We start from the raw sequence: 20,001 nt of genomic DNA, 5'->3' as shown, positions 1-20,001 counted from the left end.
CAAGCAGAGATTAGGAGGCAATTTATATTTATTGCAGCACTTGTTCCATTTTACTTTTACCAATCTCTTTCTTTCCTCCTTTTTAATAATTTTCTCCCTTTCTTTACTTCTATTTGGATTGACTTTAAATATTCTTTTTCCATGTCTTAATATTTCTTATCTATAGGTTTCCAGTACATGTAACTCTATATTCTTTTGGTGGTTACCCTTGAAATTTTACCATACAAATTTAACTTATGTCCAAAGTTAACTTTGAACCCTCTCCTGAACAATATCTTTCAACTTTGGTGTCCCCTCTTTCAGCTTAAATACTATTGCTGTCTAGTACTTTAGTTCTGTCCCCATCCCCCCTCACTTTTATCTTTTTAAAACAAATTATGGAGCTTTATTATTGTATGGTATCAACCCAAGTAACTGATAACTTCCACATATGTTTCTCTGTTGCTACCCATATATCTTTATTATCAACCTACAATCAGGGACATTTCCCTTAACACTTAAAAATTAAATATCTATGCATCTATTTACCATCTGCATTACACAGTCTAATAGGCACTTAAAAATTCTAGAAAGAGTTTGTACTTTCCATTCTTCTCCTCAGACCGTCCCATCTAGGTCAATGACAATAACAACTACCCAATGCTCAAACCAAAAAACCCAACCATCATTGATTCCTCACTCTCCCTCATCTCACACTCAATCCCTTCTATTATTTATAACTCAAAGATATTCTTAAACCTGTTTTTTTTTTTTAAAGATTTCATATATTTTTTCATGAGAGAGACAGAGAGAAAGAGTAAGAGAGGCAGAGACATAGGCAGAGGGAGGAGAAGCAGGCCCCATGCAGGGAGCCTGACATGGGACTGGATCCTGGGTCTCCAGGATCCCGCCCTGGGTTGAAGGCAGCGCTAAACCGCTGAGCCACCCGGGCTGCCCTGTTTACTTTTTTTAATCCTCACCACCCCTAGTCCAACAGCCTAGTCCAACTTTCTTCTCTCTTTTGTACTTAAATACCTTTCTAATCTAATTCAATCTTTGTAACAAAGCAACTAGAGTGGTCTTTTAAGTTTGTCAGATTGGGGCACCTGGGCAGCTCAGCAGGCTAAGCGTCTGTTGTCTTCAGTTCAGGTCATGATCTCAGGGTCCTGGGATCAAGCCCTCCATTAGGCTCCCTGTTCAGTGGGGAGTCTGCTTCTTCCTCCTTCCTATGCCCTTAGCCCCTGCTCCTGCTCCCCCACTCTCAAATCAGTTAGTAAAACTTTAAAATAAATAAATAAAATAAATAAATAAATAAATATCAGATCTTTCACTCACAATCTCATTGTTCTATAAATAAATCCCGGATGCTATATATCCTGCATAGTTTGGTACCTACCTGACAACTTCATCTCCTACCACTCTTCTGTTCACTCATTCCCTTCAGCCCCACTACCTTTATGCATATCAAGCCCTTTGCTTTTTATAGTACCTCTGCTCTTACTATCTTTCCTTTTGCCCAAAAAGCTCTTCCTCAATCATGAATTATCTTTTAGATCTCAGCTCAATACTTAGTAAACTAAGTAATAGTGATTCAAGAAGATCAAACATAAAATCAGAAGGAGAAAAAAAACACCATTTTCAATCACTGTCAAAACCAATTATGCTTGCAAATTTCTTTCTTTACAGATTCTCTAATATATTTTATTCCTTACAGAATTAATCTCAAGCTGGAAATTTGTACCTTTTGCGAAGTTCAAATTTTAATGTTAGTCCAAGCTGAAAGAATTTAGAAAACCAAATCTACCAAAATAGATTCCATTAGAGACTAAAAATTAGAACCCACCAATTATCAGAAAAAAATTTAAATTAACAGATACTAACTCACAATAAAATACAAACCTAGGTTTCACAAGAAAATACTAGCAACCTTTAAAAGAATAAGCTATTTAAGTAAAATATTTAAACGTTTGAAAAAATAAATAAGCTAAACATCAAGGGATTAAAAAAAGTATAACAGATTGTTTTAACAAAGCAATTATCACACTGTTATCTAGACAAAGAAACAATCACACTTATGCATCTCGACATAAAAATCCTATGTCAAATATCAGCAAACAGAATCCAGCAGCTCATTAAAACAACAACAAACCATGACTACGTGATCATATTTATTTCAAGAAATAAAGGCAACTGACTATTCAGGAATTTAGTAACAAAATAATTCCTCATGATCATTAGGTCAAAGGTGAAAAAATCACTAAGATCATTTCAACTGATGCTAAAAAAAACTATAATAAAATTTAACAGACATCTTGCTAGAAACCTATAAAAACAACAGCAGCATATTTCTTTAGTGTGATTTAGAAGAAAAAAGTGTGTGTGTGTATATGAGTGTATAAAAAACAACCCAGAAGTCAGAATCGTTCTTACTTAGGAAATATTAGAGCCAGGTTATAAACCATGGCCCATGGGTTATTTCCAGCCTGCCACCTGTTTTTATAAATAAAATTTTGTTGGAAGACAGCCACACCCATTCATTTACATATTGTGCATAGCCACTTTTACACTACAACACGAGGGTTGAGTAGCTGCAATGGAGACAGGGACACAAAGTTGAAAATACTTATTATCCAGCCCTTCACAGCATAAGTTTAACAACCCTGTACTAGAGCATTCCCATTAAAGTAGGGAAAAGATAAAGGTGTTTACCAGCAATCACTGATTTCAGAGATACCATCTTATGCAATTAGGCAGAAATATTAAAACTTCAACTTTTGCAACTTTCTCAATTTCTATGAATACATCACTGATTTCCCTCCAGGCTGCCCCTTCCCTCTTGCCATCATTTCTGTTGTACAGGAATAGCAGCCCTAATCCATTCACACCTAACTCAACCAAAATAATCTTTTATTTATTTTATTTTATTTATTTTTTCAAAATAATCTTTTAAATGCCCAAGTTTTCTTTAATGTGAAGTGGAAATACATACTATATCTCAATAGAAGATAATGAAATTACTAGAATTTTTAATTTTATTGTGCTTTGTAAAATACTAAAATCATAATTTAAAAAATCAGTAGGACTTACTGGTCCTACATAAGGCTTATACATGCAATTAACAGCATACCCAACATCTGAATGTGATGTATGCCGTTCTTGGGCAATACACATACAAATAATAAATCTCACTGTTAAACATACCCTTCCTGTAGAGACAATTCTTGGTTTTCTTCTTCAGGACCACTGCTATCACTCTGTAGTTCAGGTTCATTTTCATCTTTTCCTGGCAAAGTCTCCCAGCTTTCATCGCTTGATGACTGATCTTTTTCCGTACCAGAAAACCGATGAGGCAAAGAAGCAGACCATTCTCCATCACTGCATTCTGAACTGCAAATTCAGGACAGAAATACAATAACTGTCACTATTTGTGCATTTGTCATTTGGACAAATGCATCATAGTAGACAGTGGATGACTGATCCCACACATGCTTATAAATCAGGTGCCAAATCCATTTTAAAAAAGTTTAAAAGTAAATAGAGAAATACATTCAGCAGAATGTAACTTTTTCAAATGAATATAGCATATGGCCAAGTTGTAGATTTATCAATTTATTATTTTCTTCACTGCAGTAATTCCGTAGTGGATAGATATAGGTTTATTTTTTTAGACCTATTTCTAAATAAAATTTTAAATATAACTTGGTAATCATAAATTAAATGCTATCTGAAATAAATAATAGATTTATTACTCATCTGACCCAACTAAAACAACTTTCTAATTACATACTGACAACTGGGGACATACCCTCTATGAATAAAAAATTTCCACTATTATCATATTTTAAAAGCTTAACGATTTTTTTCCTTCCTCTTTTACAAAAGACTTTAAAATGAAAGGAGATTCAAATTCATAAAAAACTGCACTGACAAATCTTTACTAAAGTCCTTTGATTGGACTGTGAATACAAAATAAATTTCAGGGGATCCCTGGGTGGCGCAGCGGTTTGGCGCCTGCCTTTGGCCCAGGGCACGATCCTGGAGACCCGGGATCGAATCCCACGTCGGGCTCCCGGTGCACGGAGCCTGCTTCTCCCTCTGCCTGTGTCTCTGCCTCTCTCTCTCTCTCTCTCTCTCTCTGTGTGACTATCATAAATAAATAAAAATAAAAAAAATTTAAAAAAAAAATAAATTTCAGCTAAGAGAATATTTAGAGAAGGAACCAAAAGCTATGATAAAAAGGTTAATGAAAAACCTCAGAAAATGACTTTTGGTTATATTTTTTAGTTAATTCGGTTACATTTAATTGCTTTTAAAGTACAGTCATCTTGTACCACAACAAAGTTAAAATATTACATATTGATGGTGAAAATAAATCTTAAATACCCCCTCCAACTGTATCAACCATTCTGGTTAAGAATCCCCTTAAAGATTTCCCTTAGTGCCATGATTTTTGAGAAACAAAAAAATTAATAAATTTTAGTTTGTTTCTGAAGGACGTGATAATTAGTAAGAAATAACTTTTCTTTATGATGCTATATTACTAATGGTCATATTATTAATGATACATTAACTAGACTAGTAAGTTCCTGATGAATCCAAGAGATCAAGATGCTATTAAGAAAGAATAGCACTAATGTAAGCTCTGAGAAATTAGAAGTAAAAATAATAAAATCAACTTCCAATTTTCAGTAAATGAGAGGCAGCAGGGGCACAAACATTCCGGAGAAGGAATGCTATATAATTCTGGTATAGCAAGTATTCCTTCAGTTGGATAGGACCCAAATTGCTTTTATTTTGTAAAATTTTCTGTAACCCCCAAAATAATCTAAGGTGAAGTAAATCACTTCTTGACTTGTGCCCGTGTAAAAATCTAACACAGAAAATAGTTTTAAAAGACTTCTTGAACTGCATTTCCTTGACTATGAAGCCTCTCAAATTCAAAGCTAAATTACCAGCTCCAATTTTGGTATGTCTTTAACAATTAGGCTAAGATTCCCTTATTAACTTATGGCAACTTTACTTACTTAAAAGAAAACCTTGTATTTTAAACATTGTTATGATCCTGTTCAGGAAAATAATATGTAAAAACTTCTGAATTTTTTTTACTTAATGAAATAATTGATGGACTATCTCCAAATTTTAATATAAAAAGAATGCCTATGATCAGTAGTCAATATATTTAAGAAGCCTATATCACAGATCGGTAAACTCAGCCTTTCTGCCAAATGTGGACCTTCTACTTTTTTTTTTTTATGGCCTCTGATTTAAAAACTTTTTTTTACAAGTTTATCTTTAATTCAGCTTCTTAGTAAAATACTAAAATACTATTTGGCCCTTTAGGGAAAGAAATCTGCAGATTGCTGGCCTGTATCATTACTCATTATATATCACCCTCACCTCTAAGTTGGTAACTTTTAAATATATATCTCTGGCCTTGACCATTTAGCTTTCATAATCACTAACTGCCCTCCAATAAGTTATAGATTTTCACAATCTTTTTCAAAAATTATAAAATAAAACTTATCTGACAGACAAGTCTCTTCTTGATTTTTCTATCTGCTAATAGTATTTTCCTGTTCTCAAGCCAAAATTCATGTATCTTTGACTCCTCACAAACTCCTATGTTTAAATCCTTTTTACTTTGCATTCTTTCTGTAAAATGTCTCCTTTCTCTCCATTTCTCCTAAAAACCCTGGCTCCAATATTCTTCTCCAAATCTATACCTAGACAATCAATTATTAACTGGTGTCCCTAAATTTAATCTCAGTCCCACAAGTCACCTTTCAAAAGATGCATTCTAAATACCACTATTGCTGCAACTTCCATCAAATAGTACATACATAATATTACTCCAAAATCCTTCACTTTTTTTAACTAACGCAGTATTTCACAGAATTAAGCCAATATATAGAGAAGAGGAAAGAAGCTTAATTTAGTCTCATGCCTACTGCCCTCACAGTTTTTGCCACAGTTATACATTAATATTGTTCTTAGAGAACAGTAGTTAAGAACACAGGTTCTGGAGTCAGTCTGCCTGGATTTGAATCCACCAATTATTAGTCGTGAAAAAGGTACTTCATGTTCACGTTTCTGTGCCTTTATCACTTCACACATCAGGTGAATTTAGTAACAATATCTAATAACTGAGTTCATATGAGAAGTCAATGCATTTATATATAAAAAACATTTTAATAGTGCCAGATAAATAGTAAGCCATCAATAACTGTTAGCAAATCTTTTTTTTAACCACTTTTTTTTTTACTCAAATACCATATTTCCTTTTCAAGTTTATGGAGATGTTTAAGTGAATACTGTAGATAAACCTCTAAAACAATTTTTGGAAAATGCTAAGCATTTAATACACGTGATAATTACTTTATTATATAAGTTGTCTGCTTAGACAGTTTCAACTGGATTTCCAACCAGCACACTATCATTTTCCTCTTTTCTCTACTGAAGAAAATCTACTCTGAATCCTTGGTTTGTCTTACTGAATGGCAAGATCAGCCTCCTGGTCACCAAAGGCACTTCAGTCTTAGTCTCTCTTTCCACCAGTGGTCAGCAAACTATGTCCTCACCCATGAGCCGAATCTGGCCACCTGTCCTTTAGTGGTCTGGAAGCTAAGAATGTCTTTTGCTTTTTGTTTGTTTTGGGGATTGGCTTTTTTTCTCTTTTTTTGCATTTTTAAATGGTTATTTAAGTACCTATAGAATATCCTTGATTTTGCCTTTTGGTCCACAAAGGCTGAAGTATTTACTATCTGGACATCCTTTTTAAAAAGTCTGTAAATCCTTAAGAGGATCCTTCATAGAAGACTCCGCAAAGAAAAAACAAATATAGGTCAATGGAAGAGAAATTACAGAGAGTGAACAAACTGCTCAACAGTAGCACTCAAGTAAAAAAACACGGGTACCAAGGCAAGTCAACTGGCTGTGAGAAGGAGGAGGTTACTGCTAACATCAGAGAATAGAGAAATAGTACTGTAAGTTTCAAGGCCTTTAAAAGTGCAGAGTGCAGGAATAGAAACAGTGGGTATGGAAAACTTATTCTGAAAATTCAGCAATGGAAGAGAAGACAAACAGGCCAGTTGTTAAAGGAAAAGCAAGATCAAGTGAAGATTTCCCCTCAGGATTTAGAAAAATACAGAATGAGGTGGACAGAAGCAATTTTGGTATAAGAATAATAAAGTCAGGTGTAAGATATAACTATAGACACAGAATGGACGAGTCATCTCTCTTCACTGAAGAAAAAATTAAAAACAGGAAAGAATACTAACATGCTGCAATATGGTGAACAGGAAAACAAGCTCAGATTTAATTATTTTACTACCCCAGGAAAGCAAGAAACAAAGTTCTCTCCTAAGAGTGATAGGAGTGTATGGAACTTAAAGTAGAGTGAGAAAAGATTTAAAAATAACTTTGCAAGTAGAATAACCAACAGAACAAGTAGGACACAAAACAATCACAGAGGGGCGCCTGGGGACTCAGGTCATGATCCCAGGGTCCTGGGATCAAGTCCCGCCTCAGGCTCCCTGCAGGGAGCCTGCTTCTCTCTCTGCCTGTGTGTCTGCCTCTCTCTGTGTGTCTCTAGTAAATAAATAAGTAAAATCTTTTACAAATTTTAAAAAAGATCACAGAATAGTGAGGACCCATTTGCCCTTGAATATAAAAGCCAATGAGTTAAATGTTTTAAATTCTCAAAATAAAAACTAAGTACCACTTTGATTTTCATATGGTCTTTTAAGTATTGTCTCCCGTTAAAATTTACAGCTATATTCAACAGCAGATAACTATTAACTTAAATGTTACATTTTCACATTCAATTGTGAACCAAAAACACTTTTTTCACATATAGAATAAAATTAATATGATTTCTAGATAAGATACTTTGTGTAGTACAAATCTTAGATAGAAATAAGATATAAAAGCATCCAAAAGCAACCCCTTATTCCTTAAATTCCCCAACGAACTGTTTTGTTAGTCTTCCCTGGCATTTACCACATCCATAAAAACTGAACTACTATGAGCCTAGAAAAACTGAAAATCTGGATAATTTTGTTACCTGACTAGCTAAGGATCAAAAATACTTTCTGAATTTTATTGAAAATACTCTGGATGGAAATTATGTTGACATATCATTTTCAGACAGTTATTACTGCATTGTCAGACAGTATAGTAAGTCTAATCTAAGCAGTTTGGGACATTTTAGCACTAACAACAACAAACTATGTTGTAATATAGTGATACAAATGGTAGTTATTCAAATCTATCAGGTGCTTAATTTAGTAAATAAGGCCCAGATGGTTCTGAATTGCGCCTGCCTTTTACAACTTTCTGGTCTTTTCCCTAAATATCAGAATACAGTAATCTGTAACTCCCTAGCATGTCTAAGGAACAAAACTCTTTATCTCTAATTTACTCCTTCTAAACTTCTAGGAATTTGGAAACAAGATAAAAAGATTTGCTCAAATGTTACAGCATATGCTTTAGGATCTTTGCTGGCTGCTCATAGATGCTTTATTTGTTGGGATACAGGGATATCAGAGAAGCTCCTGCTTGGCTCTTAGCTAATTTATAGAGAAGAGGAAAGAAGCTTAATTTAGCCTCATGATAATTAACTATAGGTCTTAACTTCCTCATAAGCCTGGTGAACACCAAGGGAACAGGAATCATTATTATTTGCATTTGCAGAGTACCTGGGAGAAGTCTGACAGGAGGATTTCAATAAATCCTTTTTGAATATATCAAACTGAAATCAACTAATAGCTGATATTCCTTTTATTTTCCCAAAATCATGAATAACAAAAAAGGTGTCCTGACATTTTTAACTTAGGTAAGGAACTTTTTACCTTTATATTTTAAGCAATGTCAAGGCTTAGGGACAGAAAAAAAACTCTGAAGGAAACCTCAAGTGCTCTAAGAAGCGCTCAGTGGATGGCATATCTCTTCCTCCAGTTAGGCCCAAGGTTAAAATGTGCTGGCATGGTTAAAGGTTCTTTTAAACTCAAGATCTTGTCCTCAGTTATTAAAGCTCTCAGGGTGTATTTCCAAAGAGCGGTATGTTAACCTTAGCTCTTTGGTCTAATTCCAAGTCTGGTAATTACATACTGCCTATTAAATTCCCCTCACAATTCTAATTTAATAAGGTGGTGTTCAGTTCCCGTCAAACAGCTCAGAGCAATCCTACCAACTGCAATGCTTATTCCATAGAGTGTAAAGTTTCAGATACGATTAAGTGATCATTTAAAAGTTTTCAGGGAGGAAACGGATCAGGCATTCATTCAAATACTTTTCACTTTTAAAGTATATATATTAACTATATATATTTTTAATTATATTTTTTAAAAGTGGCCAAAATTCCTATAACTAAAAATGTCACAGAGGTTTTAGTTAAGTTCTGGACATGACGGTTCTATTTGTAGCTATTATAATACAAACGTGACAAGAAAAATTTTCAAGTATAGCATCTTTAAGTTTTATAAAGCAAAGGAAACCCAAAAAGAACCTCACAGACTCAAGGCAAAGGGTATTTATACTTTATCAAGACACTTATTGTAGAGGAACTGTTTCCCCATTTCTCCAACCTGCTATTATCAGAATTCAGCAGGACTATAGTAAAACATCAAGCAGATGAACAAGAGATAAAAATGAAATTAAGTGTGAATGTATGGTTATTAAATTTCAACCTTTTTCTGACAGCATATTAAAAAACATTCTGGCAATTGTGATCCTTTGCAGGGAGTTGAAGGTAGAGGAACTAGAAACAGTAACACAGAAACAATTACTCAAACTGTCCAGACTATTGCAATACAGTCCTAAACCTATCTCAATACTATCAACAGATGCAAATGTGAGTGGAATTCTAGATAAAACCGTCTTCCTTGAGAACTTATTCTATGATGGTAGTCTTAAACAAGCAAACAAACAAACAAACAAACAAAAACCCTGTTTCTGGCCATTTCAATGTGTCTTAATGACTGCTTCAAAATTAGTTCCATCTTTTAAGCACAGCCCAACTTCAGGTTCTATAAATCAATATATTACTTTAAAGTGAAAGAAAAAAAGTTTCTGTTTACTGTATTCCCTCCTCTGTATATTCTATTTGTAAAATATCCTATCATTGTTTAGAATATTGACATATCACTTAAGGAAAAATGCAACACTCTCACACTTTCAAAAAGGTAAGTTATTTAAGACTATTAAGTTGATTTTTTTTTTAATAGTAAGCTAGAGGTATAATGAAAATTCACAATCCAATCCAAAAACCTTAGCACTGAGTATGTTTGGAATTCAGATTTTTCCCCTGAGATTTAGAAGTAAGCCAAAAAAACTCAGTAATCAAACACTTTCATATTTCTGCAGCAAAATGTTAGGAATGCTTTAAACAAAGGCCCATGTCAGCTCTGATCCAGATCTGCATCAAGCAAGCTAACAAGCAACTCAGGTTTTGCCGTCAATTTCCATTTTAAGAAGTCTGCGGATTTTACATAAAAGATTGTGGACCCAACCTAAAAAAACAGAAATAGGTTAGGCAAAAGTTCTTAACTAATTTTACCCTTAAGCTTAAAAAACAGGTTATATAAATATTGTCTGCTAGCTCTTGAATTTTATTTTTTAAGATTTTATTTATTCATGAGAGTGACACAGAGAGAGAGAGAGGGGAAGAGAGACAGAAAGAGACACAGGCAGGCTCCATGCAGGGAGCCCGATGTCGGACTCGATCCCGAGACCCCAGGATCACGCCCTGGGCCGAAGGCAGGCACTAAACTGCTGAGCCACCCAGGGATCCCCCATCCTTGAAGTTTATAAACTTCAAGATAGTAAAAGAAATTATATTTCAACTGTTTAAGTTATTTACATTGTATTATAGAAGCTTTATAACCATATGTCCAAAGAAAATCAAATATATTTTATTAACTTTATGGCATGAAATATATAAAATATCTTCCTTTGTAGTACTTTCTGGTTAAAAAAAATTTTTCCATTTCTCTTCATTCTATAATCTTACAGTGTTGGGGGCGGGGAAGATTATATACTAGAAACCAGCATGCTTATTCTAAGAAAAATTGTGGGGCACCTGGTAACTTAGTTGGTTTAGTGTCTGATTCTAATTTTGGCTCAGGTCATGATCTCAGAGTGGTGAGATCAAGCCCCACATCCAGCTCTGTGCTGGGCATGGAGCCTGCCCCTAAGATTCCTTCCCCTTCCTACTCTGCCCCTTCCCTCTCTAGTCCCTTTAGTCCCTTGCCCCAATCATGCTCGGTCTCTCTCTTACCCTCTTTAAAAAAAAAAAAAAAAAAAGAAAGAAAGAAAGAAAAAGAACAGGAAAAAAAAAGTTGTTATGTTCTCTTGAGAACAGTATATTTGGATTGGGCAATAACAGAAATGCAAATTCCAGCCCCAAAATTTACTAGCTTTGTTACCTTGTGAAGTTAACTCTCCTGTGCTTCAGTTTCCATGTCTATAAATGAGGGAAATGATAATATGCACCACACTGAGTTGTGACCAAAAACCAAACACTACATAAAAACAGGTAAAAAATAAACCTACTGATAAAAAAAGAACAACAAGAACAGAGAAACAGGGGACATTAACAAATACTAGCAAAGTTAATACAATATTATCAAAATTTTCTGTGATCTTAATCACTTTTTTAAAGATTTTATTTATTTATTCATGAGAGACAAAGAGAGGAGAGAGGCAGAGACAGGCAGAGGGAGAAGCAGGCTCCATGCAGGAAGCCCGACGTGGGACTCAATCCCAGGTCTCCGGGATCACACCCTGTGCCAAAGGTGGCGCTAAACCACTGAGCCACCCAGGCTGCCCTCTTAATCACTTTTTAAGCCCAAGATGGATTAACATAGAATCTTTTAAAAAAGTAGAATAAATGTTTACCTTTAAAAAAAAAAATGTTTACCTTTTTATTACAATAAACGTTGCAGCATTTTACTAACTGAAGTACTATGAATTGACATACATAGTATTTCTATTTTTTTGTAATAACTAATAATCATTGTCTGAACTTACAACTTCTATCAACTCCTGAAATGCCTCCAAGAAAGTTTCTGTAAAAAACAAACCAGGAATTTGCACGTGTGTTTAGCACCCAGAAAATCAGAGTATTTGGCAAGTCAGTATACCTAATTCCCCGACCAGGCACCAAACATGACGGTTACTAGAAATAAACTGCTGTGCTGACTACACAATCCTACCAGACACTGCATGAAATCTTACCTATCCTCATCTTTGTCGTACAGTTGGTAATAATCTCCACAGCCATTCCAGAAGGTGTTATCCACGACTTCTTGCCTTCCCGCGGTGGCCCCACTTTCTGCTGTGACTTGGTTATGTTCTGTTTCCCTACGAGTCACTCTTGAATAAGGTGGATCCAAGAACATGCAGTCATGTTCTCCATCGTAGTCATCACATTTTATTAAGAGGTCATCTGAGCCATTTTCCTCAACTTCCAAAGCCTCCCTCCATCTCTGAACACTTCTTTGTTTAGCCTCATGTCTATTAAAACCTGTTTCTTGGTCCACCTGGCTTGAGCTTATCAGTTTTCTAACTTTGGGCCTCACTACCTGCTCAGGAAAACTTCCCTGGTTCTTGTTCTTCTCACTAGTATTTTGTTCACGGCAGACATGCCCAGGGGCACATGCTGCATCTTCAGCTACACTTTCTCTCTGACTCTCCTGGCTAGTACTATTTTGTTGTTTCTCTCTAACACCTTCATCTTCAGAAGAGGACCTCTGAAATTCCTGATTGTTCTGACTGACAAACTCAGGATCAGCAGCAGAACTTTTGACTAACGGTGCTGAATCTAACTCTTCAAATTCATCTCTTATTTCACAGTTGAACGCGGGAACTGGTGGTGAAAGAGCAGTGTATGCCTCTACCTCTCCATTTGCCAACTCAAATATTGTATTGCCCAATGTTTCCTGATATCCACCACCTTCCACAACCTCTGCAGAAAGCTGAAGACGGTCATTGGCCTCTCCATGTGGGCCGTTTGGATCGTAAGAGTCCGTCTGAACCAGTGAAATTCCGTTTTGTACACTTGAAGCACTGCAAACTTCTGGAGTATATTCTCCCTCAGAGTGATTATGAGGATCGGTACTGCTTCCTAAAGTCTCCCTGCCCTCCTCACTATGATGCACTGCAGTGAAGGATGGACTGCTCTCAATGGTTTCATTCAATGTTGTATCACAAATGGGAACTTCAGTTTCACTTTTTTCAAATAAAGGGTCATTGGGTAAAGAAGAATGAACTTGATCCAATGGACTGGAACCTTCATAGAGAACAAAGAAAACATATTTGGAGACATTAGATATAATTTTATTTAATAATGACTATTCAAGTAGAAATTATGCCAATTACTACCCACTTGAATACAAGTGAGTTTCTCCGGCAGGACTTCTGTTCTCCCTACCTTAACTGAGAGGGCACCCTGGTTACCCTACGAGATCATTTATGCCATTGTGTAGCCCCTCAGTAACCTCTCCATCAGAGGTCTTTGGAAGTTTTCCACGTAAATCCTTATACCTAAAACATTCTGTATAGGACATTAAAAGGAGAGGCTAGTGAGAAACTACACAATGAGAGGCATAAGTCAAGTCACAGGGTAACCAATCTGCCCTACCAGCTGCTGGGGCACACAATTCAAACTTAACTTCTTTTATTACATGCAGGTAAAAAAACTTCAACAGTACTTTTGATAGATAAAAGAATAGGCTATAGATCTAACAGAAATGAAACTCTATTGGTTCGATGTCAATTCAGAAGATTATATCTCAGTCTCCAGATATATATTAGATTTGTATCCCCCAAATGGATTTTTTTATAATACATCTATAATAATGTGTTAACTTTAGATATGTGATAGCTATGATTACAAAACAACAAAAAAGACAACATGCTGAATTTCTCTGCCATCGTTTGTTACAATCTTGAGACAAGAATAAAATCATTTCTACAAATCACTTTTAAGCGACTACCTTTTATGACTACCATTGTAATAATAAAAAATGAAGGTATCTGAGAATTATTGTAATAAAAATTTGTAAGTTAGAAATAACTAAGGATCAGTCTTGTCAAATCACAGAAAGGCTACTTTAACAGAATGAACTTATCAGCTAATAATTTTGACTTTTGTTTATAAATGACAGTAAAAATAATGTAGAATTATCAAATTTACTCAGAATAAGAAGACCACACTCCAGCCCCAAAATGTACAATTATAGTACATGGGTATCTGCAAAATACTTTCTCAAACCACTGAATATTAAGAAATTTTAATTAAATAACTATTATTTGACATTTGTATCTCATAAAATGATTTAAAAAAAAACCAAATTAGCCAAGCTAAATTATTTGGGGCTACAATTAAAACAAAAAAGCTATTCAACATAATATGCAAGAAAAATATATTCAGCTCACACTGCAAATTTTTTTGATTGAGAGATGAAGATTTCCACTGGCCGAAGGATGTGAGAAGGTAATCACTGCTAAGGCAGTATAATTATATTTTAACAACTGGCTGTATTCTATTTTCTTCTAGGTTTAAATGTATATAGTATTAATATCAAATTCAATTAAAGTATCAAAATTGAATTTGATAGGAAATGTACACGATTGTACTCATAGACACATAAAGCTCACACACAATTTCAAATATTACAAGATCAATTCCTACATGCTACTAACAGCTCTTATGTAATTCCATGTTGCACACCTGTGGAATTTTCCTTTGGAACATCATCTAGTTCCAACACTTCGTAGTCATCACCAGCTCGACCTAAACTTCTTTCGTGCCTGGTCATACACGGTTTAAAACTGACATAGGCATGTCTTCTTCCGTATCTCCTGCCTGTGATTGTCTGATACCCTCCTGCTGGTTTGGGCCAGGCAGCCTTGCTGGATTCTTGATCCATTGCTGAAAAACAGAGTTGAAAATAAGAGAGGCACACAATGATTTTTATTCTGGTGACCAGCAGGGATATTAATTCAACATATATCCTATTACTTGCTACCGAACATCCTGTATACTTTACTAATACTGTAAAACATACGTGAAAGGTAGACATGAAACATTATGTTAGAGAGTTATGTGCCTCTTTACTCCTCCAAAAAAATAGCTTTTAAAGTTTGGTACTTTTAAGATAGTCTAGATTTTTATGATGTGACCTACTAAAAAGAATTTTTCATATGCCAAATTCATACACCATACTAAAAAAGCTCATTAATGATTGGGACAATAATTCTACGAATTATCTAAGAAAGTACCTTATGTATAACTGCTTAATACTTATTTGTTGAATTACTAGCACATGAAATGCTGATTTTAATTACATTAAGAGTGAATACATTCCTACCCAAGATAACAGGTAACTTCTTTAACTGGCAGTTGTACTATCTATCATGAAGAACCAACTGGACCATAATAAAACATAGCCCAAAGATTAGGGTCAGATAAAATTCTCCAAAAGAATACAGTGATGAGCCAAGTCAAAGACATGCTACCTCAATGTTCCAAAACTACCAGTGGTATACATTACGGTAGGAAAAGCCAGAAACACTTGCACAACTTAAATACTAAGTTCTGATGGCTGAAGGACACATAGCAGTAAACAGCAACACCTTTAACAAGGACATTACCATATCTATATATAAAAAAGTTCAACTTTCTTTAGTCAATTAGATTTTACATATATTACACAAGAGCTAGATAAAATATTTTGCAACAGTATATGAAACAGTCAGTTAATAGAACAGTTATGTATTTTTGTTGTATTGCATTGAAATAAGAAATATAATTGCTTTCAAGCACAAATGAAAAACATATATGTATTTATAACATACAGTTCTCAAGTTTTATAGTTCTTTAATCCCTTCAATAACCTATGAGGTAGATACTGCACTTCATTTTAAAGATCAAAAAATTAAAGTTAAAATTCAGTATTTAGCAACTTGTCCAATAACTGAATAGAATGACTTCAGAACCAGTGTCCTTAACAATTCCTCCAAAGGAACAGTCTCCAAAATGTAAAGCACAAGATAAGCCAAGGAAGTACGGAAAGAAAATATGAGAATTTGTATACTTATTTTCATATCAAAACTTAGAAATTAAGCTTTACAAATATTCAATATGTGGACCAAAAATGCCTTTAAATAAGACCATGATCCCACGTTATATACTGTACTCCAGGTATCTAGAGAGGAAAACACAAAGTCCTCAATACAGAACTCACACAGACACTTCACTTACCTGCCGGCTCTTTTTCAGTATACTGTGACATATATGGCAGTTTTCGTGGGCCCAGTTCAGTGCAATTATGGATGTGATTTAGTTTTTACTCACACAATAAGCTGCAGACAATTCCTACAAAGAAACAATGGATGAAACAAAATAATAATACAAAAAGCACAAAACAAAAATGACAAAACTAATACTCCTCCTAGTGAAGCTCTTCGTTAGCCCCATTATCAGAAAAATATAATCTGATCTGACAAGGCCATCAAAAAACCTTTAGACTACCAAGATGGCTATTTGAAAAGTTACATCTCCTCTTGAAAAACCTTGTTGTAAATATGCATCATCCTTAAGACTGACAATGATAACAATGATAAATGATAATTTAAAAGTAAATAAGCAAATACACTGGGATAAGCGTTGAATGAAGTATCTGACCAAAATATCTGGGAGTCTACCACACTATGCTATCTTTGCTTCTCCATCAAGCACTATAGCTCCTTTAGCCCTGGCACTGTTAAAAGAAGTTAACCCTAAGAATACAGACTTTATTTTAAAAATGTATAATCGAGATGCCTGGGTGGCTCAGCAGTTAAGCATCTGCCTTTGGCTCAGGGCGTGACTCCGGGGCCCTGGGACCGAGTCCCACATCGGGCTCCCTGCATGGAGCCTGCTCCTCCCTCTGCCTGTGTTTCTGCCTCTCTCTTTCTCTGTGTGTGTCTCTCATGAATGAATAAATAAAATCTTTAAAAAATGTATAATGGCTTATGACGATTAAAAATTAATGTGTATAAATAATGATATTTGGGCAGTCCCAGTGGCGCAGCAGTTTAGCGCTGCCTGCAGCCTGGGGTGTGATCCTGGAAACCCGAGATCGAGTCCCACGTCGGGCTTCCTGCGTGGAGCCTGCTTCTCCCTCTGCCTGTGTCTCTGCTTCTCTGTCTCTCTCTCTCTCTCTGAATGAATAAATCTTAAAAAAAAATGATATTCTTTACAATAATCAATTTACCATTCAGATATTTTTATCCCAAATAAGAACCTAAATTGGAAAAACTAAATATTATCATGTAACAAATATAAAAAGACCTTTTTTTTTGAAATTAATCCATTTATTATTTCAAAAGTTGCAAACTGCTTTTTAAAAAACTGTGGTACGGGCTTACGTTTCAATTTAAACACCTTATTTACTTAAACACTGGAGCTATTGCTAACTGACCATCACCACTTATTAGAAGATGATAGTTCTTTTACAACCACGAGGATGGAACTAGAGGATATTATGCTAAGGGAAATAAGTCAATCAGAGAAAGACAATTATCATAAGCTCTCACTCATATGTAGAATTTAAGAAACAAAACAGAGGATCAAAGGGGAAGGGAGGATAAAATAAATCAAGATGAAATCAGAGAGGGAGACAAACCATAAGAGACTCTTAACCAAAGGGAAGAAAGAAACAGGGTCGCTGGAGGGGCGGGGGGAGGGGATGGGGTAACTGGGGGATGGACATTAAAGAGGGCACGTGAGGGATGTAAAGAGCCCTGGGTGTCATATAAAACTGATGAATCCATGAACTCTACCTCTGAAACTAACAATAATACATTATATGTTAATTGTGTTCAAATTTTAAAAGTAAAAAAAGAATACAAAAAAAGATAGTTCTGCAAATGAGCTTAACCATATATGTTATGTGTCTAGTCATAGATTATTATGTATTAATATACAACTAGGAGTACAGATATACACTCTCCCATTAAATTATAAATTCAGTAACAGGTTGTGATCCTCTAATATATCTGAACCAAGTCATACTGTTAGCAACAGCTAAAGGGTAAATAATACCAATAATAATAAAAAAAAACTTACCATACTGGCAAAAACATAAACCCTAATTAATATTGTTTTAGTACTAAGAAAAGCGACCTGAAATAACTTAAATCTTCACATATTCACAGTACAGTATGTGGCAATTGTAAAGGATGACCATGGATTTAAGTTCACGAGTATTTCACCCTAAGTCTTTTATTTTTAGGGATTTTATTTATTTGATAGAGACAGCGCATGCGCATGCACAAGTAGAATGGCAAGCAGAGAGAGAGGGAGAAGCAGACTCCCCATTGGGCAGGGAACCTGACCCAGGGTCCATCCCAGGACCCTGGGGGTCATGACCTGAGCCGAAGGCAGACACTTGACCCACTGAGCCATCCTGGCGCCCCCAAAGTCTTTTCTTTAGAATAAAGCTTTATTTCACCATGTTCCAGGCACTATTTCCAGTACTGAGAATACAATAATGAACAAAGAGGACAAATACTTGTCCATATTCCTGTCCTTCTAAAATTATGGTATTAACACTATACAAAACAAGAAGTAAATAAATAGCTGAGTAAAATAAGTCAATCGGAGAAGGACAAACATTATATGGTCTCATTCATTTGGGGAATATAAATAATAGTGAAAGGGAATAGAAGGGAAGGGAAAAAGGTAGGAAATATCAGAAAGGGAGACAGAATATGAAGACTCCTAACTCTGGGAAACGAACTAGGGGTGGTGGAAGAGGAGGAGGGTGGGGGGTTGGGGGGAATGGGTGACGGGCACTGAGGGGGGCACTTGACGGGATGAGCACTGGGTATTATTCTGTTTGTTGGCAAATTGAACACCAATAAAAAATGAATTTATTATTTAAAAAAAAGAAGTAAATAAATAGACAATACATACTATGGAGCAAAATAAACGAGAGAATAAAGAGTTGCTGAGGGTGTGCAACTTAAAATAGGGTGGCTAGGGAAAACCTCACTGAGAAGGATCATCTGAGCAAACACCTGTGAGGGAGAGAGCCATGTGTCAATCTAGGGAAAAATACATTTCGGGCAGAACAAAAGAAAGTTCCTGAGTTGAGAACTTCCAGATGTGATCATAACAAGAAGTCTGAAATGGAATGAACAAGAGAGCAACAGGTGAGATTAGAAAATTAATTAGAGTGGGTGTGATGGGGGTGAGGTGCAACAGACAGATCACATGGGCCCTCACAAGGATGATGCAAGCAATGTAGGTTTATTCTGAATGAGCTGGACCACCACTGAAGAGTTCTGAACACAGAACAGATATTACTTCACTTCTGTTTTAAGAGGAATACTCTGGCTACTGTTTTGGATAGACTGAAGGGGAACACGGTCAAAGGCCAGGAGCCTGGTTGCAAAGCTATCGAAATCATACTGGCCAGAGACAATAGTTTAGACCAGGGTAAAAACGGAGGTGCTGACTGCGAAAGCAGTGTCCACAAAATCTTCTGACAAAGGTTATAAAATAAGGTAAGGAGTCAAGGTCGAATCTAAGTTTTATAGCCTGGCCGACTAGAAACATAAGAATTACCATGAACTGAAATAGGAAAATTTGTGGAAGAAGCAAGTTTGGAGAAGGTCTCTTCGGTGCACTTTTTTTTTTTTTAAAGATTTATTTACTCATGAGAGACACAGAGAGAGAGAGAGAAAGGCAGAGACACAGGCAGAGGAGGAAGCAGGCTCTCTCTGGGGAGCCCGATGTGAGACCCCAGGGTCATGCCCTGGGCCAAAGGCAAACAAACACTTGACCACTGAGTCACCCAGGGGCCCCAGTCTCTTCAGTTTGGTTTTTGATGTATAAATTTGAGACGCCTATCAGACACTCTAGTAGAACTGATAGGAGTCTGCAGTTGACTAAACACTGAGCTGCCAATATAATGTGGGAGTCATCAGTATATAGATAATATTCAAAAAGGCATGGGCCTGGAAGACAGGACA

At 35.6% G+C, this 20,001-nt stretch overlaps 1 protein-coding gene across 2 annotated transcripts in view; it reads right to left on the bottom strand.

Annotated features, from left to right (window-relative positions):
• Window positions 1-20,001, bottom strand: part of PJA2 (praja ring finger ubiquitin ligase 2) — a 67,946-nt gene that overhangs the window by 29,426 nt on the left and 18,519 nt on the right. For both annotated transcript variants that reach the window (XM_072788211.1, XM_072788215.1), the window contains exons 2-5: window positions 16,244-16,357; window positions 14,711-14,911; window positions 12,214-13,267; window positions 3,181-3,366 (exon numbers count right to left, since the gene is read on the bottom strand). In XM_072788211.1, the coding sequence (XP_072644312.1) occupies window positions 3,181-3,366; window positions 12,214-13,267; window positions 14,711-14,911; window positions 16,244-16,274 (1,472 nt within the window). In that variant the 5' untranslated portion in view covers window positions 16,275-16,357. The remainder of the gene's footprint in view (window positions 1-3,180; window positions 3,367-12,213; window positions 13,268-14,710; window positions 14,912-16,243; window positions 16,358-20,001) is intronic.

This window comes from Canis lupus, chromosome 2 (genome assembly GCF_048164855.1).
Source record: "Canis lupus baileyi chromosome 2, mCanLup2.hap1, whole genome shotgun sequence".
Classification (NCBI taxonomy): domain Eukaryota; kingdom Metazoa; phylum Chordata; class Mammalia; order Carnivora; family Canidae; genus Canis; species Canis lupus.
This window is presented reverse-complemented; position numbering and strand designations above follow the sequence as displayed.